This window comes from Orbicella faveolata, unplaced genomic scaffold (assembly GCF_042242905.1).
Source record: "Orbicella faveolata isolate gen_17 unplaced genomic scaffold, um_ofav_v1 contig_26, whole genome shotgun sequence".
In the NCBI taxonomy this organism is placed as follows: Eukaryota; Metazoa; Cnidaria; class Anthozoa; order Scleractinia; family Merulinidae; genus Orbicella; species Orbicella faveolata.
Window position 1 is genome coordinate 5,814,970 of NW_028301554.1, and position 25,428 is coordinate 5,840,397.

General features: G+C 38.2%; 3 protein-coding genes across 3 annotated transcripts; 2 read left to right on the plus strand and 1 right to left on the minus strand.

Annotated features, from left to right (window-relative positions):
• Nucleotides 1-596: 596 nt before the first annotated feature.
• LOC110043348 (mitochondrial import inner membrane translocase subunit TIM44-like) lies at nt 597-13,066 on the minus strand. The gene is made up of 16 exons (XM_020748796.2): nt 13,007-13,066; nt 12,744-12,884; nt 11,675-11,776; nt 11,497-11,586; nt 10,788-10,868; nt 9,409-9,468; nt 9,098-9,187; nt 8,324-8,393; nt 7,578-7,647; nt 6,698-6,783; nt 6,462-6,554; nt 5,085-5,209; nt 4,198-4,248; nt 2,613-2,702; nt 1,795-1,905; nt 597-1,329 (listed from the first exon to the last, which is right to left on the minus strand). The coding sequence occupies exons 1-16, from the start codon at nt 13,043-13,045 to the stop codon at nt 1,210-1,212; spliced, it is 1,419 nt and encodes a 472-aa protein (XP_020604455.2). The 5' UTR covers nt 13,046-13,066; the 3' UTR covers nt 597-1,209.
• Nucleotides 13,067-13,197: 131 nt separating this feature from the next.
• LOC110043319 (uncharacterized) lies at nt 13,198-16,433 on the plus strand. Its single transcript, XM_020748762.2, has one exon. The coding sequence runs from the start codon at nt 13,198-13,200 to the stop codon at nt 14,761-14,763; it is 1,566 nt and encodes a 521-aa protein (XP_020604421.2). The 3' UTR covers nt 14,764-16,433.
• Nucleotides 16,434-17,296: 863 nt separating this feature from the next.
• LOC110043350 (RNA-binding protein 8A-like) lies at nt 17,297-23,964 on the plus strand. The gene is made up of 6 exons (XM_020748798.2): nt 17,297-17,402; nt 17,483-17,542; nt 20,175-20,252; nt 21,830-21,966; nt 22,566-22,699; nt 22,787-23,964. The coding sequence occupies exons 1-6, from the start codon at nt 17,339-17,341 to the stop codon at nt 22,818-22,820; spliced, it is 507 nt and encodes a 168-aa protein (XP_020604457.2). The 5' UTR covers nt 17,297-17,338; the 3' UTR covers nt 22,821-23,964.
• Nucleotides 23,965-25,428: the final 1,464 nt, after the last annotated feature.

A 25,428-nucleotide genomic window follows, 5' to 3' on the forward strand; every position in this document is an offset into this window, starting at 1 on the left:
TGAACGTGAACTTAATAAATAATCATTGTTTTTTTTTGGTTAACATCTCCTGTGGTAATGCTTGATGTTCTCCGGTAATATTTTTTATTGCCTTCACTCCAAGGGTTTAGAAAAGGGATGCAATGTTCTTAAGAAGGTATGTAAAAGGGGTATGTTTTTCAATAAAAGGCGTACGAAGGGTGTACCTTTTCTGTCAAAAATGGTCTACGAAACGGTAAGGGGTTGGGCCTTTGGGCGGGGCCTCCCCGTATGAAACTTTTTACACTACCCCCGTCTCCTTCCCCCCCCCCCGCCCCCCGGTAACAAATACAGCAGCACATGAACCACACAACACGATCGCCTCATGACAACTGTGTATATAAATTAACCCTGGTCAAATCTTCCTGGACAGTGGAAATCCCGATTTTTTTGTACCATCTTGGGGGGACAAAAATTGGTCCGTAAAATCAGAAAGTTCGAAAATCGATTGAACAGAGGAGAATCCTGATTTGACAAACCCTCGAGTACCTTAAGCGGGAAATTCTTCAATCATAAATATATCAAGATATGATTCACAGCTTGCCTTTCTCAAAGACAATATTAAATTTCAGTCTTAATGATTGTCAATCACTGAACGAGCGTTGTATTTTCAAATCAACAAAACCGATAGTCTACAACACTTTCAATCGCTGCAAGTATAGCAAAGATAGAGATCATTTCAGCATTCGTATATTTTTTCTAATTTTTCTCTTCCTAAATCCCTGGATTACCTCAGGAGAGGGTAATTTCGAGATGTGGTCATCGGTAACACGAGAAGCGCGCTATTTCTAAAGAGAGAAAGCTTACAAATTGTAACTGAGCCGTCAGAGTACTGTGTTGCCTTTGTGTTACTTCATCTTCAGAGATAAATACATTTACGCAGACATTGTCAGTGAATATTAAAAGTCTCCTCTGTTTTAGGCACATGTGTCTCGCGAGTTTTGAGTTCATCTTATGCCTAGCCGAAAGTACCAAGTACTGCAAAATCGCCTTAAAGCCTGTAAAGAGAGAAAGCTTACAAGTTGTAACTGAGCCGTCAGAGTACTGTGTTGCCTTTGTGTTACTTCATCTTCACAGATAAATACATTTACGCAGACATTGTCAGTGAATATTAAAAGTCTCCTCTCCTCTGTGTTCTGAAACTACAAATAAAATTCTCGAGCAGCTAGACATGATTGTTATTAGCACTTGTCAAAGCCATGAGCTGCTATTTTGTATTCCAAATTCCAACACTCTCCACGCTGATCTGTGGTCCAAAATGCTTTGGTCTCGGCATAGTGCCCAAACGTAGCTGACATTTTCAATGTTATTCTGTAAACAAAAAAGTTATGTACGTTAAAATCTGTACACGGGCAATGTTGGCTCACACTAGGATGTTAGCCAGCTAATTATATGATCAAAAACGTTAAAGCACGAGTTGTGATATATATCAAATTACAAACCGATAAACTGGATGACCGAAATTTTGGCTTGAAACTGGAAAATTTGAGACGTTAAGCGGCAGTTTTGCTTGGAACGACTGCGGGAGCAGCGCGTGGGCAGTACGTTTAACCGCTGAAGAATTGCAGGCCATCATTAGCATTACAATAACTTGTACCAACAATTCGCCGGTGCCCATTTCTACATCTAGTTGGAGGAGAGAAAATTATCTGGAAGTGTCCTTAGGTAGGCCCGATCTGAGTGCTCTCAACCTTGATTTCAACGAATCGTTAAACACGTCCTACAAACAGGAAAAAACTTAACGAGTGTTTTTAAATGTTAAATACACCTACTTACTTCACCGCCCTCGACGATATTGCCAACAGCGTCTCTAAGGATCATTATCTGCTGGACCATAAACGTCAGCACTAAAACGGGCCCTTGTTCCATGACCTTGGCCATTGCAACCTGAGAATGACCAGGTATTGATAAATCAAAGCATGGTCTTTTTTATAGCAAAAAAAGTTCGAGAAACTTTTCTTTCCTCATCAGAACTTAAACATTTATCTATCAGGCCAGACAAACTGTCCCATGTTTTAAATGTTTTATTCACTTGAAAAGTCAATTTCGAGAAAAAATCCTGTACTTCCCATTGTGAAATTTTCCTCTCTTGAACTACCCAGGAAAGGGATAACGTTCAATTTACGCTTTATTATCTGTCAAGTGGTCGCTTAAGGGAGGTTAAAAACTGAAGAAAATTTCAAACTTTTAACTGTATAGGAGGTCGCGGTTGCTTACGAGAGGTTCCAAATATAGTGATTTGACCTGGAAACTATTGGTATTTTGGAAAACTGGTCGCTGAGGAAAGGTGGTCTCTTACGAGAGGTGGTCGCAACCGGAGGTTCGACGGTAATTAACTGTTTTTTGGGAGGGCAACATTAATGAGCCGCTGTGCTATGCAAAAGAGCATAGGGTTTAAAGGTCTTCTGTTTTGTGGAGCGTACTTAGCAAAGACGAAAAGTCGAGGTTTACGAGGTAAGCTCCAGTATTTGCAGGGCGTGCAAAGGAACAAGGCTGATGGCGGAGGGTGTGGGAGCTGTATGCGTCCTGCGCTGAACAGAACAAAGTGTTATCTAACACATGACTTTGCTCAGTTGTTTAATGTTGTTACTCACATCGACATCTCTGACATCCAGGATTTTTGCTTCAAGTTTTTGTCCCAGCTGTCTGGTTTGTTCGATCTGGGCAGCTAATACATTATATGCCTAGGACAAGAGCACCATTAGAATCTGGTAACAACGATACCTGGCCTACATGTACCTTGAGATGTTCAGTAGTTGTACAACCGCGATTTTCAAACTATTTAAGGGGCTCAGTCATGGTTTGCGTATATTGAAAAGTTTTCTTTTTCAAATTCGTCATTTGTAATCCGTGATAATCTTCTCCATCCTTAGCCATCCTTGTTCCTTTATGGTTTATCACTATCTCTTTGGTGTTTTTCTATCTTATTAAACTGTTATTTTCAGGTTTTCTACCATTTTAAGGTAATTTTGTATGTGGCCAAAATAACTCAAAATACCGTGACTGAGCTCCTTTAAACCAACTTATGTACCGTCATCATTGGATCATTACGTGAAAAGCCAAGCAATCTCTATATGACATTCAATGTTAGCTTACTAGGCTAGTCTGTACCGCAATCCAAAGCTGGTCCATGGCAATCGTCTTTCAGTGATGTGAGAATGAGCGAGGTTTGGGGGTACGATGGACTACAGTTAATTTTTTTCCTTGCTTAAATACCAGGCGCTTTCAGTTTGACCAAAAATTCTAGTTTGAATTTCCGGACATTTCTGCTGGCAAATAGAACATCTGGAATTTCAAGAAAAAAATCACAACCTCACGAGGTATACCCAAATTTTTGACAATTTCTCAGTAGTAATAACCTTTGAATTCGATTTTTTTTCCTATCTGAATTTTCAGAATTTTCGGTCGAATGGTTCGCAGTTTGGATTTTTCACAATTCTCTGATTTTCCGTAAACTTTCCCAACAACGCTCTCAACCATTTGACGCAGTTTAGAAAGATCCGGAAATTTTTAGTTGACTGGAAGGCGCACAGGGTTACTTAGTTATTTTGCAGCTTACTCAACAGATATCCACTTTAGAGACAACAACTACCCTGCGTAGCTAGCGAATAAGTTGGGGCACAGCGCGCGAACAAGAAGCTAGAGAGGCGATGCCGTAAGGGGCCTGGTAGGAGAAACGAAAAACCGTTTTCTCCCAGGCCATTTCACTTATGTCCAGGATTGAACACAAGTATTGTTTAATTAGTACTTCATATTCGGCAGGGTTTTTAACATTTTCATATTACTTCATATTTGACAGAATTGTGTGTGTTTAGGTGACTTTTTACCAATGAGGACACTTTGTGATGCTAATCATTTGAATTTCATTAGAATTTGAATCTCGTTAGCGTTCAATCCTGAACATATCTGCGCCATTTTCGCAGATCACGCCCTATACGGTCCTGTACCCCGACCAACTAAACCACCAACTACGCAGGCTAATAACAATCCCTTGAATGAATGAAAGACTTTATTAAGTGTCAATAGTATTTAGCTTAATAAACTAATTGGGAACACTATTTAACTATTCATTTATCTTCAATAAAAAGCATACATTCTCTACAGTGGTGCTCTAACTTAGGGCATCCTGGGCCATTTTTTCAGGCAACAGCTTTGACAGATGATTCATGTAACACTTACCGGTTCGTGGCACCAGTCTTTTAAGATCTCCAGGTCACCTTTAAGGAAAGCCTAAGAAATACGAGGAGAAAAAATCACATCTAAACGCTGCTGAAAATCATTCGTGAAGTAATATATCAAACACGAGAAACCGTGTTTTACCGCATTTCTACACATCGGGAAGAGAGTTAACCAACGGCGCGCAGAGGAGTACTCAAGGGGTATGGAAAAGTGGTAAATCACTGTTTCGTGTGTTTGAAAGGAATTCTCTATCGAAATTGAAACTATGGAGAAAACAGAGAAATAAAATCGTTGAAATATATGCTTATTAAAACCCTTTCGCCTCAGGAGAGCACTTATGTACTTGCGACTTCCCCATTAGGCTCATATTTTGTTGATTTTTGAGTTGTTCTGTAGGGCTCTACTCGTTGAACACAAAATTTTTGGCGGAGATCGTCACCTGGTTTTCTCCTCTCTAACACCATATCTTATTTCAAGCCCAATACCATGATTTTTAAACCTTTTTCAGACCTATCTGAGACTGCTTTGACGGGCTTCCATTCACGCAAAACACAGACGAATTTTTTTCAATAATAAGAAATCTGAGGTGTTATTTTTCTGCCTCGTTTCCTTGTTTCAGACCAATCACCAAATATCTATCCCCTATTTCAGACCTAAAATGCTCGAGAAAAACACCACTTGAGGTGGCTGGTGACTTCATTACACTTAGTAAGGGCCACCCTACCACACAGTGTTTTTGGCAGATGTTCACGAGTTGTCTGTACAGAATGAAAATGTTGACTACAAAAACGATACTCTCCTTGTGTTCTGTGTTCTCTAAGCTCTCAAGCACCTGATAAAATCTTACAGAGCTGGCCAAGGCATGAACTCTGCTCAGAATAACTTACCTCTAAAACTGAAGGGATAATTTCAAATTCACACTCTTTTAGAAAGCTGTCCTTGTTAAACTGTGGATCAATTCTTGAGATTTCAGCCATTGTCTTGGCTGTGTCAGATTGTGAAAACACATCGCCTAAGAGGAAAGATAACAGCTTTCATTGTTACATCTGACCTCAATATCTTGAACTTAAATTCCCTGCTATCCCAAACTGAACTACTTTTCCCTTGGATATGTTTTTTTCAGTTATCTACCATTGGCTATCTCAAGCCTCCCCCTCTCATGAGTTTCAGGCAACACCCAGGGCCGGGTTGTTAGAAAGCCGATGTAAAAGTTAACCAAAGTTTTTATTTTTCTTGTACGAATATGTTTTTCACTGCTTACGTTTTGTGTAGTTTGAGATTACCCTAAATCAAATCTGAAGGACAAACAATATAAACAGAAAACCCTGCCGAAAAGTTCAAAACTGAAATCAAAATTCTCGCTAATCCTAGGTTTGCTTGATTGGACCTTGAACAACCTAGCCTAGGAGTAAAGATCGTTTTCACGTGATGTCATCACTTTCGAAAATCCAAAACTAAAGAGCCACCAAAGTTTTTATCCTCATCAGGCATAAGAGGCGGTATATTTATATCTGTTTACAATTTTACAGCTCAATAGCGTGCTTCGTTTGGAATCCAGAGCATTTTGAATTTCAGGGTTATGGAGGTGCGTGACACAAGGCTACGATCGAGTTTGTCGAAAAATATATACTTATCTCATGATTTTGAACCTTTTTAGAAGTTAGAGCATTATGAAAAGTGCTTATGCAAATACTTGTTTGATCAGTACTGATAATCAGTCGCCTAGATAGCCAAAGTAAGTTCCAGATGTTCACACTATTTTCCGGCCGCCATATTGGTGTACCACGGAGGTACACCAACATGGCGTTTTCATACTGGGCTCTGCAAATATCTGCGAAACATTTTGACGAATATCTGAAGTTTGGGGAAACGCACAGGCCTAAAACTTGGAGAAGTGTCTTATTTAGTTATCTTCTATAACATCGTAAGTTCATAGCTTTTTCCACTGGATGGTTTTCGATTTATTTTTTTATTGCGTGACAGTGAAAACGATCTACAAACGTGTAGAACTGGTGAATTTAATGCTAGGGGGTCACTCTCCTATGGACTAGCATCCCATCCCGGGGGAGAAGAAATACCCCTAGTTGTGTCATGCTACAGAAACCAGAGATAAGCGCTGACCTGATGGGGCACATGACTTGTATGCAGTCTTTTACCTACCTACCTTTACTGCTGTTTGGAAAACCGAGTTCAAATTTCCAGCATGTTTCATGACAGTTCACTTACCAAAATTACAATAAATGGTTACAGGCGGATAAACTTACTAAAAATATCTTGCAGTTTATCCGTCACTACTCTTGATGCTCTGACCATGACGTTGTCGCTTTCATCATATTTTGTTTTTAGATTAAAAAGACCTGATAACAAAAGAAAAATATACACAAAATTGAATTTTGTTTCCCGGTAATGAGTAGGAATCATGATCATTCCACTAACAGAGATTTACAAACACCATTTTACAAACAAGGTTTTTCCACATCAAGTTGTAAGGGCTTTTTACCAGTGACAACTGGGTTATTATCTTTGAATTCCTTCCACTGTTGGTACCATTTGGAGTCCTTGTGCAGTACAACCCCTGTGGCATCCCTAACAAACAGAAAGAAATGAAAAGGGTACTATTATTACATTTAACATACAATGGTTAAGATAAAGTCTGCATACGAACCAAGCAGCCCATCAGGCCAGAGCTTATCCCGGTTTCTGTAGCATGAAGCGACTAGGGGTATTTCTAATCCCCCGGATGAGATGCTAGTCTTTGAAGGATTACCCTGGCCCCAGCATTAAATATTTACCATTTAGACACCTGGGTGGAGAAAGGCACTGTGGAAGTAAAGTGTCTTGCCCACGAACATTACACAATGTCCCCTGCCAGGACTTGAACCTGGACTGCTTGATATGGTGTTCAGTGTTCTAACCATGAGGCCACTGCCTCTCCCACAATGGTAAACATGAAAATAGCTTGATTCCATACATTACAAATAGAAATAACTGGGAGAATTACTGTAGTTTTGAATCGACACAATTCCTTTCTGGTGATCCCTGCTCTAATTCCCATAACTTTTCTTCATGATTATGTATTTTCAAAACATGAGGAGAAAATTGAGGTTGATCAGTCTTGGAGACTTATAGCTTCTAAAGGAGCTGAAAGATTCATGCTTTTTTCCTTTATTAACTTGACCAACACACTGTGGTAAACTCAAGAATCTTAAGCGCCATCAAAACTTGCATTGGCAAGCTACTAGGTAAGATTTTTCTACTATTAACCAATCCAAATATACATTTTTGTAACATGTTTGAAACTTTTTGACTTACAAAGAAACGTGAAAAACAGAGACAAAATTGACTAGTAAGAACAAAGATAATTTGTTAAAAAAACCTACTCGTTTGCTTCAATTCTTCTCTCTTTCTTGGACATTTCTCCTTCTACTCCAGTTCTCCTCCGAAGCTTTTCTAAATCAACCACAAAAAAATTAACATTGTCTATAAACAGAGCATGACAACATCAGCACAATCCTTCCAACACACCATACATTAAGGCATGCTGGGTTGGAACTGCAATTCTATCTGTCTGTGCAATAAGGTGTATTCTTATCAATAACACAGTCTTGAATGAAACATGTTGCAATTTGAAATATTTTTTGGGTTTGAAAGTTTCATAGCCCTTTTCTTCCTTTGTCTCAGACTCTCAGATAATGGAAAATATACCTATTTAATCTGGGGTGGATAGAGGATTTTAGAGTAGGAGTTTCGAGATACAGACTGCTGAAGGTGGTCTCCTTTAGGGGTCTCCTTTAGGGAGTCTGGGGGTATTTCTCCCCTGGAAAAATGTCTAAAATTGAGGTCCTCAAAAATAGATTTCCATCATTCTGATGCCAAGTCAGCAAGTCAAAATGTCTCATTTTTTTCATTTAGGGAATTCGACTGAGCCTCCCCTAGATCCTTACCAGTGTTTTGAAAAACTAAGGAATTGAATGAAAACCATTGATATTGGTTTGAACCAGGACTGCCAAGAGTAGCCAGTCACTACTAGAAATCATCATCTAATTTAATGTCTTGGCAAGGTACAGCTGTACTCTACGAAACTGTTCTTTCCAGACCTATTCAGTACATTGATTTTGTCACTAACCTGGAGTTCTGTAGGGTCTTGATTTTTGCAGTTCTTCATCAAGAACCTCTTGTTTGACGGTTTTTAAGCCCTGAAATTACATGTAATAGTACAAACAGGTTAGGCTAATTACTACATTTTTGTACTTCTCAAACTCAGTAATAATTCATCAAGTGAACAGTGAAGGAGGTTTGGATACCCAGTCTTAATTAACATAGCTTTTGATGATTTACTTCTCCATCTACTCCTTAGTTTTTGTTTCAATTAAGAACACATATCAAACACTTAAGAAAGTGTTTCGTCAGCTATTCAAACACCTCGAATTTTGTCAAAAATACTCTGCTGCACATGGTATTTTAAACTCTCTTCTCGGTGTTTGGATATCCTAATGAAACACTGATATATTACATCCAGAGAACTATTATCTTAATGCGTTACAAATCCATGTACAAGTCAAACACATTTATTAATTAGGATTATGGTGCATGCTCTTAAGATCTAATAAGTAACAACAAATACTGGTAAATGTTTACTAAGAAGTGCAGAATGGCCACATACCATCACCATGGAAAAACATGAATTTGAGACTGTTTGCGACAACAATTTAAACTTTCTGAGATCCAGTAGCAAATGTACATGTATTTATCTTTGAGAAAATCACAGCATTTCAAAATAAGGTGATTTCTGACGAGTTCTCCACATTTGAAGAGCCATTCTACACGTACATACATGTTTTGTATCTCTGATCTTGAACACTTGGCTCAACTACAGCAAGTAAACACAGAGAATACTCACTGCAGACACAGCCTTAAATGTTTCTGTTTTTCCAATAATTTCACCCTGTTCTTGAACCTTAGATGCAGCTTCCTTGGCAGATTTGGCAAACTGCAAGAAAAAAAAAGAAAACCTTTTAAGTCCAGTTTTCCATAAAAAAGTTATGGAAATTAATAGCAATCTTATTATCTACATGTTTCCACTGTTAGTAATAATAAAATAATAATTATTTTCAAATTGAATGAATGCATATCCAATTATTTAAAGTACGCCACCATAAATGGCCTCAAAACTGAGCCCAAAATAGATCTTATGTTTTGAGTGGAATATACCTCTTCAGTGACCTCTTTGCCCTTTTTAAAGGCTTCACTTGTAGTTGCATCTTCATATGCCTGATGAAAACAAGATAAAAACAAGATAAACTAAAGAAATAATCTTCTTACAGTTCAGACATTTTCTGTGTACAGACTGTGGTCAAGTGACTGTCTTCTTGGGGTAAAAAATCAATCTGGTTTCAAGCATTTTGCACCAAACACACACTCATTACACCACATGATATGGTATAAAATATAATTTGACTGGTAAATAAAATTAATGTAAATATAAATAACCTTTATTTACCCTCAGCAGTGTTTATAGCACAAAGGCTAGTGGGCCCAGCAAACAACTGAAACAAATACTTCAAATTCTTAACAATGTTAAGAATCCTAACTGGGCGGAGGCAAACCAGTTGGTTATTTACAAACGTGGCTGAGGATTTGAACTCGGAGGTACTGACAGTAAAACAAATCCTGGTAGTGGCTAGAATGGGAGTCGAACCCGGAACCACTGGATTACAAGTCTGACGTGCTGACCACTCAGCCACGCTGCCTTGTTTCAACCAAATTGGCCATGAAAATCACTCAAAATTACATGCACATGTGCTGTGTGCAAATCACATAAGATTTTATGATCATTAATGTTATGCAAATTATAACAACTATCAAACCGGCTCAGCTCCAATTATACTCAGACCATTTATCACTCAAACATGATCACAATCATAAAAAACATTTCCAGTGTTCTGGACACTTTTTTGTAAACGTAATTAAATGAAACAACTTGTGGGAAGTATAATAATAATAAATAATAATAGCAAGTATTCATACAGGATAACCCTTCAGTACACAACTACTGTTATCAAAGGGTTCCTGTTTAAAAGAAAAATGTAAAATATAAACTAAAATAAGATAAAAAGGCAAAAATAACTCCATTAACAAAATGCTAATACTGATAACTAATGCAAACTGCATTAACTACACTATACAAAAAAAACTCACCTAGAGACTCCCTAAATAATACCCTACTGCTAATCTGCCTACTGTAGTTTTCAAAGGTAAATAATTAAAAATTAAAGCACCCCCCAAAAAACAAAAAGAACTTTTCTGAGCAAATTTAAGATTCACTTTCGGAAGTACAACAGTGGCTCCACTGTTCCCAGTATTAAAATTGCGGTTTAGAAAATAAGAATAGTTCTTAAAAGGACTACAAACATCATCTTATGGAAAACAAATAGACAAGCCTGTGCAAACAACTATTTTTGTGTTGTACCCTGGAGTTTCATGATTTTTTGACATCTGCCTACAAGCACCATTGGTAGTTATTATTAATACCAGTAGTTAAATAATCTGCTTCATCATTTCTTTATGAGTGACTAAAAGTATACATGTACCTTGGAGACTTTTGTTGAAAAGGCTCCTGAGAAGCTCTTGACCACAGCAGAAGTCCTCATCGATGCACCTGATACACTATCCTAATACAAGCAACGACACAACACAGTCAGTTTCTGACAATTGATTCCTCTTTAATTCACATACAGTATTGGGTAACAAGGATTCCCAAGGGCATGCATACAAAACATTTGCAAGGGGTTCATCAAAGAGAAGACACTGGGGAAACTGACTGCTTTTGGGAAAATTTGTTCCCTGCCTGGTTGGACCATGTTCAGGCAAAGTTTTCTCATACATGATCAGTGCAAAATGATTTGCCTGCCTGTGAAAATCAATATGGCTTCCTGTTAAAAACCTTCATGAACCCACTAATTTTTGTACGCCCTGTGATTCTAGTACTATCAAATGACTTAATATAATATTATTATGATAAATTGGTAACTTGCAACCCTTCAGCATTATGCAGTGTAACTCCGTACATGTAAGTCACCACAATCAAAGATTCTTTTAGACACAAAACTACCGACTGTACAATGTTGTAACGCTAAAAGAATCTAACTGCTAGGACTGATGTCACCTTATACACCTTGTCCTAATACACATCTTCATGTAATATTGTGCTGTTTTGTATTGCATGTGATTAGCTGGTACATGTAAGTCACTAATTTCATAACATGTGTAGAACAATCCCAGATAATTCTCAAAGCTTACCTTTATCTTATTTACAAACTTAACTCTGGTTGACAATGTTTCTGACTGCTCATATTTTTTTGCTTCTTCTTGAAATTTCTTGATATTTTCCTAAAACGTCAAAGCAGACCTCAAAATGAAATTTATGCTAGACTTTACATACAACTGTTCGTTATTTCCAGAAATATTTCTGACAAACCTGCATTTCTTTATTCCTCTCAAAGCCTTCCTTTATATTTTCTATAAACCGTCCTATTAATCCAGGTTGTTCATTTGGTCTTCTGTAAGCATACCACCTTATCTGTAATAATATGGAAATTAAAAAAATATTTTAATTGCTACAATGAAGTTACAGTAACGCTTTCTATGCTACTGGTGCTTGCAAAGAAATAGGTACATTAAGTGGGCCAGATATGATTCACCACAATTGTTTTGAATGCATTTTTAACACAACTGAGAAATGAAATGTTCGTCATGTCATGAGTATGGGACAAAGAAAAACCACAAGTACCCGACAAGATTCAAACCTAACCTCCGAGATACAGAGTGGGTGCTCTAAACATTGAGATATGGTATGCCAGGCCATTTATTACATGTAGGTTCCTATAAAACATACATCCTACATAACAAAAGCATCCTGTGAGAAGATACTGAACATGTACATGTACATAATGAAAGTTGATAAATTCTTGGTGAATACACATTTATGTAGATGAGAAAGGTCTACGTAATCAAATTCAATCCACAACTGACACACTGCCAAGTGATGAAAACTTACAGCATCTAAATCAACTCTCTCACATTATCTGGGAGTCTTCTGCACAGAGACTAAATCTCCTTGTCTCCTGTAAGGGTCATCAAATCTCCCAGATACTGAAATCAGTTAAATTACATCTTCCCCACTTATTATTTCGGCCAATTTTTGGCATTTTGAATGGGGATTTAGCAATATCTGATGCCTTTTTGTAGTTCAATTGGCAGATCTCGGGGGTGGGGGGATTCAAAGAGCTGAAAATTGGTTTTCCCCTGGATTTCAATTTTTTTAGGTTGGCATCTATACTGCAATACCCACTTAAGTTGCAAAGGTTTACAATCCCGATATTTCTGTACAATTACAAGTAATAACTTGCTCAAAACCAGGAGTACATGTATCAGCAGTTCATATAGTGCCATCTTCCGACTGAGATTGAGATCAGCAGCTTTGCATCAGAACTCTCACACTAGCTAGACAAAGCTTAAGTGCAATTGTAATGCACTGATACCAGTACCTGTTGTGAGCTGCATTCCCCTTGTCGTAATCTGCTTGGCAGAACTGAAGCGCCAACGAAATATTGATTTGCACGTGTATCGTGAAGGCCTACACGGGCAAAGTTACGACAGCTTTGACAGACGTATCTTCCGAGTAACATCTGTTTTTAAGAAAATAATACGGTAGAGAAGCACCGTTAGAACAGTTTTCAATAGTTTCGTGCAGAAGTTAGAAGGAAAGACACATTCTAATGACATAAAATTGCAGAATTTCGTCACCAACCTGCGCCATCTTGAATTTTCTTGATAACTTGGGAAGCATGCGCAGACTTGTACAGACAGAACGCGGGCTCAGATATTTCGCGAGCAACTTTTCCCATTCTTCCTCTAACTGGCCATAAGGGAGACACTTGCATTTAATTGGAAATTTTAGCGTCGAGTTAGCAGGATTAAGAGAGATTTAGATCATTCAACATGAAGATTGCTGTTGAAGGCTGCTGTCATGGTGAACTGGACAAGATTTACGAGACGCTGGAGCACTTAGAAAAGAAAGAGAACATAAAAGTTGACTTGCTCTTGTGTTGTGGCGACTTCCAAGCCGTTCGAAATGAAGCTGATCTGTCTTGCATGGCTGTTCCACCAAAATACCGACACATGGAAACATTCTATAAGTATTATTCCGGTGAAAAGAAGGCGCCTGTGCTTACTGTATTCATTGGAGGCAATCATGAAGCCACAAATCATTTATGGGAACTTCCCTATGGGGGGTGGGTTGCCCCTAATATTTACTACCTCGGTTATTGTGGGGTAATCAATTATGGCGGAGTTAGAATTGGAGGTCTCTCTGGTATTTACAAAGGCCATGATTACAACAAGGGGCATTTTGAGAAGCCACCCTACAATGAATCCACAGTTCGCAGTGCATATCATGTTAGAAGCTTTGATGTTTTTATGTTGAAACTCATTTCCCAGCCCATTGATATATTCATGTCACATGACTGGCCTGTAGGGGTTTATCGCCATGGAAACCTTGAAGCATTATACAAGTTTAAAGAATTTCTCAGGCCGGAGATTGAGAACAACACTTTGGGAAGTCCTCCCGCAGGAGAGCTCCTGACTTTGCTCAAGCCAAAGTACTGGTTTGCAGCACACATGCATGCTAAGTTTCCAGCACTGATACCACATGAATGCCAAGATGGCATCAAGTTCACAAAGTTCCTTGCCCTGGATAAGTGTCTCCCAAGACGTGAGTTTTTACAAGTGATTGACGTAGGTCCTGTGACAGCACCTCTAGAGCTAACTTATGATCCTGAATGGCTTGCAGTAACAAAGCTTACAAATGCACTGAACAACTTAACACCAAGGCTAACTGTACTTCCAAATTCAGAACAAATGTTACGCTTTACACCTGATGATAAGGTAATTGAAGACGTCGTCAAAGTGTTTGGCAATCCACCAAAGATTCCAGAGAATTTTCAGATTACTACAGCTCCATACAACCCAGAGGAACCCAAGAAAACAAAACTGAATCAAGTTCTTCCTGTGATAAACCCTCAAACAGAAACCTTTTGCTCCACACTTGGAATTATTAACCCTTGTTGTCCAGAGAAGACTGCTACTCCTTGCCCCAATCCTGAGGAAATTGATCTGAGTGATGGTGATGATGATAACGCTCTTGATGGAAACCCAGATGAAATCGACATTGATGATAATGATGATGATGAAAGTGGAGCAGTGACTGTTGGTAACTCTGATGCTGATAAAAACATTGGTACTAACAGCATGAACAAACCGAATCAAAATCGACCTCGCCTTGAACTTCCAAGGCCTATGAATTCTTGTTCTGGAGACATAGATCACAGTGTGAATTTCACAGATGATAAGTCTCTAGCAGACAACGGAACATCTGATTGTAAGGAGCCTGAGGGGAAAGTTCAGGATAACTCTGTTTTAGAACCTCAGAAGAAGGCCATGAAACTAAAACGGAGAAATCAGTCACTTTACACTTCAAATGACAATGAACAAGACAGTGATAACTGAAGTGTTTTCTCGTGTAAAGTTGTTAAATTCATTAATTTTACTTGATACTAGGTATAGTGGTCTAATAAGTAACACGCATGTTGTGTTGCAGGTTTAAGGTCTGTCAGTGATCCCTGTATTTTGTTCTTAGGCAGAGTATTTGCTTTGATTCACCATACCTGTACCTCTCTACCAAGGGTTATAAATCAGTACCAGCAAACCTTTAATGCAACAATCTGCTAAATATTATTATTAGGCCAGCATGCATGTCTCATGTACATATTTTTGTTTATGTGTGATGTTGACCCACATGGCAGTAACTAGAATACTTGCTATAGGGGGATTCATGCTGATGTCATTGTTTACATTGTTGCTAATTTGCATATGGCTTTGCCTACAGAAGGAAACATGTTCAATATGAATTGACTCCAGGCAGCTAAAGAGCTAGTGAAACTTAATACATGGTGAAAGTTTTAGCTCTTTGGGTGTAATATTCAAGGAGATATTGTCTTTCAAAAACTGTAAAATTTCTGGGTGGCAAAAGCGCTAATGAGCTCATACATTCTTTGTAAAATTTTGAAATTTTAAACCCACGTGGCACAAAAGGTATTCAATACATCAGGCTCATATTCATTGGCAGAGTTAATCATACTATGACCTTTCAATATTCAGAACTGATTTATTTGTAGCTCCATCAGAAACTGAATTGCTTATGCTATTGGGCAAATATTGTAAACAAGGATTCTCCTATACAGATGATCTACAGCAAGCCTCTGTAGTGTATACTTACAATACACCTGTTTATTTTTGTTTATGTGTGATCGAAGTTGTCCCACATATATGTACCATACATGTAAACTTCCAAAAGTAGCGACTCTCGTTACTTTCAGAATTAGCAACCTTCGGGGCTCGTTACTTTTGGAAGGTCATTACATTAAGTCAGCTTAGGGATAAGATTTTTACTCCTCTTTTAGATGATTTATTTTCAGTTTGCATGATATGAGCAATATGTTTTACCTTTGACTTGCAGATCTAAATCTGTTGTACATGGTGATTTTTAATTAGGTTTTAAATAAATTCTTAATTAGGTTACTTATTAAAATAGGTTTTATTTAAATTGTAACAATGTTTATCGAGGGCCACAAGTTCATTAGTTTTTTAACTATTAAGCATCACCCTCTTTAAATAAAGTTTCATTGATTGATTGACTTTTGAGGGTTTGTTACTTTCAGGAGCAAGAAACATTATATATGAAGTTTGTATGACTGGGCTCTTCTTCCAGTTTAAATCTATTGCTGCCACATGAGTGAGCTCTTTATGTCTAGACCGTGTTGTCAGTGGTCAGCAGGAAAGCTTGGTAGATACCATAAACTGTTTGTACTTCATGATGCACTGCTATGTTAGTCTGCCGTAACAGTAAAATTGAAGAAACTTTCTTTTAATATGCTCTATTGTTGAAAATGATATTAATTTGAATCAAAGTTTCCATTATATTAGGTTCCTGTTACTTGATGAAAATTCCACAGGTTTTGCTTTAATGTGGTGCACTGTTATTAGATGAAGTACAAATTGACATTTCACAATACTTTGTGGCATAAACTACACCTTCCCTTGTTGTGGAGTGCCTTACCATATGTAACTTTAACCTGACTATTGATAGCTAGGAAAATAAATATAAATATACCGTTGAACCTGGGTCTCACTATTTATGGGGTGGGAGGGGTTGGTTGGGAATCGGCTTTCTCCGGGGGTTGCTACTTTCAGGATTTATTAGCGGCCACAATTATTTGACATTACCTTTGGGGAATCTCTACTTTTGGGTCATAAATTTTAAAGGTTGTAAAAAGTGTATACTTTACACATTAAAAGAAACTTAGTATGGTGGATCCTGACTTCAAAGTCATACAGAACATAGTTTTAAACAGTTTAAAGCTTTGATATCCTCTAGCAAAAATGTGGGGTGGGAGGTAAAATCTCTTTCCTGTACCCTGCTCTCCTGCCTCCTGTACCTTCATCCTCAGACTTCTGCCCATTCTTGTATAATTTGCTCCCGGGTTTCAGGTACTGTAAATTAGGTTAAATGTAGTAAGTAAAACTGACTGATAAAAGGAAAACAATGCCACTGTAACTACTTTTTAAACACCCTTTACTTTGCCCCAGTCTGCCCCAGTGGGACCCCAGTAAGTCTGCATGCGAGCCAAGTGGCCCATCAGGCCAGAGCTTATCCCGGTTTCTGTAGCATGAAGCGACTAGGAGTATTTCTACTCCCCCCTGGATGGGATGCTAGTCCATCGCAGGGTTACCCCCACCATTAAGTTCACCGGTACCCATTTATACACCTGGGTGGAGAGAGGCACTGTGAGAGTAAAGCGCCTTGCCCAAGAACACAACACATTGTCCCCGGCCAGGGCTCGAACCCGGACCGTCCGATCCGGAGACGAGCGCACTAACCATGAGGCCACCGCGCCTCCCACCGCGCCTCCTACTGGGACCCCAGTAGCCTTCTTTTATGCCGAGCCCGCGATGCCAGAACATTCTTCGGTGTCACACACGAAGCATGCGTATTAGCCACTAAAACCACGCGCGAAGAAGAAAGATGGCAGATGTTCTCGACGTTGGTGTGGAAGACAAAGGTGGTTTTTCTGAGGATGAAGGAGACGGTAAGAATTTTGCTTCATAAACCGCAGTTCATATACGCGATTTTGGTCCTAAGTATTCCATGATATGCGTTGCTTTACAGAGGGAATTCAGAAGCTGAAGTCTGCTGTCACGAAACGTAAAGGACGAGGATTCAAAGCCAGTAAGTTCACGCTTGTATATAAACTTCGTTTCTGAAAACTTCTTTTCTTCACAAACATGTAACACGCATTTATTTCAATTCTTACAGAAATTGAGTGTTTTTTGTAAGCTTTCCGTAGTTTTCGAAACTGTCTGTGTTTACAGGCTCACAAATTTGCGATAAATTTGATTGTACGTTGAGAAATATCTTTTATTCACCACGAGGAACATGTAAGAGCAGTTGAGGAAAAATATGACTACAGTTTTTTGATTCTTTATATGCCATATTATTATACAAGTAGAAATGAATTGAAGAGACCGGAAATGGCAAAGGGACCTAGCAAGGAACCACCAGGCGTAATTTTACACCTCTTTGTTACAGTAGTTGATTGTCTGAGTCATTTTATCTGACTTGTTACTTAACTTGTGATGAGTTGTGACAAAAGACTGTTGGATACATAAAGATTCAGCTCGGCAGCAAGGCCTAGAGGACACAAGCCATGGAAATTGTATGAGCGTGTATGCTCATTTCTCCGGTTTGTGCCTCCATGATCTATTAGAGGACAGAAGCACGATTGACGTCATCATCACAAAGATTTTCCCTCTGTGTTTTAAAATGGCAGAAAGTTTTGAGAATTTAGATATTATTTTACATGAGTGGGCAAAAGATAAGGTACAAAAAAGTCTTGTTGCGGCATTGAACAGGTACAAGAAGCATAGTCTAGCGGGAAGAAGGAAGATAAAGCCATTTATTATATGGAGAAGAGTGTTTTACTGGGAACTAAACCACTCATAGATTCCATACACCACTTCATCCGGGACTCGAGTGGCATATTTTCCGTATGTCACCTTTGTGAGTGTCGTATCGTTCAATGACGTCACGATTCCCGCCTTTTGCTTTTGTTGAATTGGTTTCAATATTTAGTCTCCATATAATAAAAAGAACATTACACGTTGGCTCGAAGATATGAATTTTATGTTCTTGTGGCAAGAACAATATCTCACTCCTTCGCTTCGCTCACTTGTGAGATATTGTTCTTGCCACTTGAACATAAAATTCATATCTTCTCGCCACCGTGTAATATCCTCTATTTCTTTTTTAGAAAATGACTCGGAAAAAATACTTGAGCAGTCTCAGTCGGCAGTCGAGCGAGACTAAACCAAACACAAAAAATTTTCAACTCCTGCAATATTCAAGGTAACGTTCAAACTTTTTGGCTCATAGGGCTGCTCCAGGGTTTGTACAGGTCATGGAAAACCTGGAAAGTCATGGAATTTGTAATTTCAATTTCCAGGCATGGAAAGTCATGGAATTTAAGTGAAGGTCATGGAAAGTCCTGGAAAAGCAACAATTATGCTTGGCAAAACTATGTTTTAGAAATTGAAAAAATAACAGATGAGTCAGAAACAGGCTTTAGTAGAAATAGACACAAGCATACATTTTATGCATTATAATGTTGGAAAATATGTTAAATAAATTATTGTTTTGATACTGCTCTGAGAACAACTGCTTAACTTTGGTCACGGAAAAGGTCATGGAAAGTCATGGAATTTTAAAAGCTTCAAAGAGTATGCACCCTGTGCTCTGATGACAAAAACTGACGTGACTTTTTCAGCATTTTCTTCAAGATTTGTAGATTTCGCAGTTCAATTCTGCTTTAGCTGTAAGTTTTCATTCCACGAGAAGTGACACTCGAGTCAAGTTTGACAGTGGTGTGATTTTCCCGGATCAATCACAATTCTTTGCTACGCATAGCAACCAATGAGATTGCTTCATTTTGTATAGACAATAGATCATGTCAAATGGCTTTTTTCGTGTTTGCCAAAGTGGGCAAAAGCCGGCTTCTGAGTCATGTTGAAAGATTTTGAAATAAAAAAGCTTTATCTGTAGAAGTTTGTTTTGTTATTATATAAAACAAATAGAGTCCATGTTGCGGTGCGTCTGATCAGTAATAGATCACAGAAGACGTCAAAATGTGGTGAGAACTCAGTGACACGCTTGGCTATTGCCTCATGTGTCACTTACTTGTTCTTACCTCATTTTGACGTCATCTGTGATCTATTACTGAACAGACGCACAGGAACATGGAATCTATTTGTTAAATAGAAACATGGGTGGGAGTTTGGGAGAACAAGAAATGCTGTGGGAACACAAGCCATGGGCAAGTGTTTCCACTGCTCTTTCGAGTTCTCCAAACTTTCACGAGTGTTGCTACACGTGTACCTCGATAGAAACACGGAGAACATGTTTTCTATGTCTTTTACATGTAGAAAACATTGAGACTAAAAAAAGGAAACAACTTGTTTACTTTGATCATTAAAATGTAAATTCTCTTTGCTCGTGCCATCATTACGTCGACAACTCATGCTAGCCCTGTGTTTCTATCAAGTTATAGAAGCACAATTTTTAACTAATTAACGCACGTATTTTCATAGAGCTGTTTTCCAAATAACTATACTACATAGCACTTCACTTTTAAGGTATCAATTGTAAAGTGAATGAAATGTGGCAATGTATGACGAGTTATTTACTCAGTGGGGAGTTGTTTAATACTGCTAGCCAGTTTTACTCCTTGGTCCTAATTTTACCTTTAGAAGAAAGCACAGAAAATTCAAACTCATACTGTAAATGTTTTTGTGTTTGAATATTTCAGGTGATGCATCTTCTCGTGCACAAGAGCAATATGAATCCATGGATACTGATGAAGGTGGTGAAACAGGCCCTGCTCGTTGTAAGTTTGTTGCTTTACAAATAATAATGAGATGCTTACACTAGTTTATACCAAGTACTCAATAGCATAGCAATTTGTGGTATGCTTGGGAAATATTGATACATCATACTTGTCACCACTCTTGATTGCTTTGGTATCCTTTCTTTATCTTACGTCTTACCATGACTTACTAAGGTGTATGCATCAAGATCAGCTTTGCCTATATAAAAATGTGAATGTTACAATCAAATTTCCATGCAGTGCTTGTGTTCCATTTATGTGTATGTCTGTACCAATGAAAAAAAGTGCATTTACAAAGGAAGAGAGCTTCCTTTTGAGGTGTGCTAAAACTAAAGCAAAAGAAAACTGTGAGACAGTGTAACCTGAAGTGACAGTAATCTCCTGTGCAGGAGATGACTGGCATTTCGGACTAGAGATGGTCCTTTATTTGGTTGGATAAGTAACATACCTGCAAACTCGTTAACACCAAGGCTTTACTACCGAAACAGGTAGACTGTTTTATCAGAGACATGCAAAACAGTTGCAGTTGTTGAGAAATGTATCTAAATTAAGCCCACATGGTCTAAAACTGACGCCAAATAGGTAAGTGCACATGATCACATTCCTTCACGTTCCTAAACACTCTAATATTTTATCCCATACGATTTTCATAAGATCAACGCAAGTCGCCACCTCATTCTTGTCCGTCGTTATCACTTCACATCGATCTTCGGGAAAAGAAATGTCATAAAAAACTTTTATCTGTATCATGTTGCACTACTAAGTAACAATCAGAGCGAAAGATCGACGACTGATCATGAGAAGAAGCGTTGGGAAAAACTCAGGCTGGAAGAACTGAGCCACAGACCACACGAAGGAATGTGCTCACGTGCGTTTGACTTTTCATTTGACGGCTTCAAGCCACGTGACCCAAAACATTCTTGTTTGTCGCTAACAGCAACTGTTTCGCATGTCTCCAAAAGAACACTCTACCTATTTCGGTAGTAATGATGATTTTGAAGGAAAATTCCTAATTGTAGCAAATTGAAAACAGGTACATCTGTGTATAATATTAGTGTCAATGGGTACAAACCATGGTACAACATTAGCAGATGGAGCTTAAAGATGACTTACATTAAGTACTGCGCACTCTCGAGAGTTTGGTTATGGTTTTTGTTTTGATTCACATAAGATGTCACAAAATGTAATATTTTGCAACTAGTTACATGACGCACTGTAAATTCAAAGTTTCATGTCAACGGCCATTATGGATGCGAAGCTTTATGCTTCGTTCTTTCTGAAATCACTCAGTGAAACAACTCCGTACAGCTGCAGCTGTAAAAATCAATGAAACGGTTGGATAAAGAATATAAAATGCCTCAAAGATAAGGTAAGCGGTTCATATTGGATATTCTATCGGGTGAGACTCGCAAACATTGGGGCTCTGAGACTGCGCAGTAAGGACTGGAAATCATCACAACCCACACCATGGGCTTACAAACTGGACGTGTATCTAGGATCACTCTCGCTAGGAGGATTAAGGAAGACGGAGGATTAAGGAAGACGTAATTAAGGGAATGATATAATTGTTATTTCAGCTGTTGAAGGCTGGATTCTGTTTGTGACCAATGTGCACGAGGAAGCCCAGGAAGATGATATCCATGACTTGTTTTCTGAGTATGGTGAAATAAAAAACCTCCATGCTAATTTGGACAGACGAACAGGATTCTTGAAGGTAAAATGAAAAACAAACTTCTGGTGCAGCCCATGCAAAAATGATTGAGTCACCTCTGTTGGCACAAACTTGTACTTGGTAACTGAAACTTGTTGGTGCTTTGATTTTGGGTAGCTGTTAGGATGAAAATACCTTTAGTGTGTTGATTCAAATTCATCTCTTACAGTGTTTCTGTAATTTGAATTTCTTTAAAAAAGTTCCCAAAAAAACTTCACTTACCTGTTGTGCAAGTGAAGGACAGAATTCACTGGCCTAACTGAAAATCCATTAGCTTTGGGCTATTGGACACATCTTTCTTAGCATCATGAGGTTTCAAAGAAATGTTAAAGCAATTGCATTATTTGACCATACTACAGTACCACTTGAAAGTAAGTTACCATCTCATATCTTGTTTCTTCTGAGACATGAATTGTGTCTCATGATATGGGGTATGAAGGAGGGGAAATGGTTATTGTAATCTACATGTACTATGTTTTCCATGTGGGCTTTCTGAAAGAAATATCAAGTTCAAAGTGGGCCTTGGAAATATGGAAATTTCTTTTGTTTGCATGAAAAGAAGTTAGTATTACTCAAAGATGTGATCATTCATTTAATTGTAGGGTTATGCACTTGTGGAATATGAAACATTCAAGGAAGCAGAGGCGGCAATGGAAGCACTGAATGGATCAGACCTTCTCGAACAAAAAATTTCTGTTGACTGGGCATTTGTGAGAGGACCACGGAAAGCTGCCGGGTAACTGATAATATAGAGCTCAGTTCATAATTATTGATTTTGAAATTGTTGCCATATTTCCAACATATTTTCTGCTTTGTCCTTTAGATCAGGAAGACGAAGGGATACAAGAAGATATTAGACTTTTGACCCACAACTGCTTATGACTCTGGCTAGTTTGTTTTTATTGCTGTTTGTAACATGTATCAACTGTACAAATTTCATTCACTGGTACTGACCAATGATCAGGAGGAACATTTACAAAATATTGTACAGCCAACCATGACAAAACATCCACTCAACATCAGGTCGATCAAATGATGTTCTACCCCTATCACATAGACACTCCCTTTGGTTTGTCCGTTTGGTTTCGTTAGCGATATTCAACTGTATAGTTTAGTCGGTGATTATGAAATCCTGTGTTTCAAGAGACAAGTTCTCTTGCTTCTTAGGATATGTTCATCTTGTGCTCTGTGTGCTCATTTGCCCCTTTAGTGTGTGCATGATTCCAGCCAAGATCAGATGACATAAGTTAATCTTGGTATGACATCGTCCCTGCACAAGCTGTGAACAGGGTTGAAATTTTCATGTAAATTCATGTAGATTGTGAACACAGCACTTTGTTCACTTTTGGTGAATGCAAGAGTTTTTTGTGACTTGATTAAGTCATGGATGGAACTTTTTTATTTTACTTTTTAGGATGTAAACAACAAAAAAGAACTTAGTTTATTTGCTCACTAATCCAGTTGTCATGTAAACAAAGGCATTGTTTGAAGAGCACAGTTCTGTAACTAAACCATTCTGTTTAAGTTTGGTTCTTCTATGAAAACACTGCATAGCACATTTTGCTATTTTAGGCATCTTTTATTTGAGATCTTACACAGTCAACATACATCCTTAAAACAGCAGTTGAATGGGAGGTAAGCAATCTGTTTACCTCTACATGTAAGCTCTTCCTCTTTTCACGTAGTTTCAACCGTTTTGATTTCCTGCCGTCACAACAGCACTGTACATGTATATCTGCCCTGAGAATGGTACAGACTGATATCTACCACAGCACAGACCCCACCCCCCTCCATGAACTTGCCTTTCTTTATCTCCCCTGCCATTCAACCTTTCCCTCCCATTAGTTGTCATTGGCAGCTTAAACAGATGAGTGGAGTGGTAAATGTATAGCAGACAACATTTCTGTGGCATAAAATTCATTGTTTACAGGCAAATGCACTTTTGGAATTTGTAATATAAACTATTGTTGTTAGTCAATGTTCACTGGATCCAAACTAAAACAGTGTCCTATTTTATGTAGGGTATCAAAAGTGGGTTCAAGTCTGAAATAGGGAAAGAAATCCACAGCACACCAACAATTTGGGAGAGTAACCACCACCTCCCAAATACAAACAATAGCAGCACTCGCAGAGAAAGCAAGATAGGCTTCATCCTTTCTTATACAAAGTTAATGCACACTACCTTAAATAATTTTACACTATCACTAAACTGCGCTATAAAGCAGTAAGTATCCAATGCTAAAGATAAAGACGGGGTTCCATTATACAGCAGCAGCAAACAAAATTCAAGCAACCTGGTTTGAGGAACCAACACCCATTCTACAAGGTCACTTATAAATGAACTCAAGTTACCGTGCTAATCAATCTCCAAAGTCGCGGTTACACCGACCGTAAATGTAAATTGTTTATTAGGTGGCAGTAACTTTTTTTTTTAGGAAATCACCCAACTCCCCCGCCCCCCTCCCTGTTTTTAGGTTTGTTTGCTGTATACTATTCTCATAATAAGTCCATTTAAAGTCACATTGAAATGTTTTAATCTACTACTTTATCTGTCTTCGGTTGAGGACAGATTTTATGATGCCCAAATTTGTGAATTGCTGGTTTTCATCCAAATTGATCAAACTTTGTATGGAGACACCACGCTGGTGCCCATTCCGATGGGCTAAAACATGGCGGCCGTAAAGTAACAAAAACATCTGTAATTTGAGTTTTTGCTATTGAAACGAAAAGTTATTACTCTACATTGAAATTAATACCTCTTTCAATGAAAGAACAGTTCAGCAAATACTTGAGCGATAACTTATCTTTTGACCTACTCGTGAGCCTTCTCGAAAACTACAGAAAGATTGGTTATTTTTTTATTATTTTGGAAAATAATGAGGTGACAAAAAAACCGGCAATAGCTGAAAGGTGTCGATGTGGCCAGAAATACCATAACTTTTGGCCCGAAGCTTTGCGGGAGCGTGGAAAAATTGCCAATTGAAGAACCAGATTTGCATACAGTGAAACAAAACTAGAATCGGATGAGAAACTAACCGGCGTAGGTTCTGTCTTTGCTAAAGCTTCATTGAGCAACAAAAGCTTAGCGTTTCTATTAATTTATTGATTTAATGTTGACTGTATTTGTTAAATATTTTTAGAAGGATTTTTGAAGTTAGCTGTTTCAATTTAGAGATTTCGGCACAACCTCCATCCGCCCCAGAACACTGCAGATTTAGTCCACAATAATTGTATGGTAGTAAAACGGTGAAAAACTACAAATTTGGTCGTGATATGCCTTTGGTTTCAATCATTAAGTGAAAACTGAAAAAATGAACAGTTCAGCAGCAGCTAACATTAGCTCAGAGAACGCGACTGTTTCATCAAGAATTGTCCCTTCCTTGGCAGAAGGCCAAATACTTAACAAAGTCGCTCCTGTTTGTGTCTATTTTTTTCTTTGCTGTCGTGGTTCCCTTTTTAAAATCA

Excerpts from the sequence above, each read along its gene's own strand:
- LOC110043350 (XM_020748798.2), top strand. The coding sequence starts at position 17,339 with ATGGCAGATGTTCTCGACGTTGGTGTGGAAGACAAAGGTGGTTTTTCT. Across the intron at positions 17,543-20,174 it reads AGGACGAGGATTCAAAGCCA|GTGATGCATCTTCTCGTGCA; the intron begins GTAAGTTCACGC and ends TGAATATTTCAG. Across the intron at positions 22,700-22,786 it reads GGACCACGGAAAGCTGCCGG|ATCAGGAAGACGAAGGGATA; the intron begins GTAACTGATAAT and ends TTTGTCCTTTAG.
- LOC110043348 (XM_020748796.2), bottom strand. The coding sequence starts at position 13,045 with ATGCTTCCCAAGTTATCAAGAAAATTCAAGATGGCGCAG. Across the intron at positions 11,587-11,674 it reads AGAGGAATAAAGAAATGCAG|GAAAATATCAAGAAATTTCA; the intron begins GTTTGTCAGAAA and ends TTGACGTTTTAG. Across the intron at positions 1,906-2,612 it reads TGGATGTCAGAGATGTCGAT|GTTGCAATGGCCAAGGTCAT; the intron begins GTGAGTAACAAC and ends GGTCATTCTCAG.
- LOC110043319 (XM_020748762.2), top strand. The coding sequence starts at position 13,198 with ATGAAGATTGCTGTTGAAGGCTGCTGTCATGGTGAACTGGACAAGATT.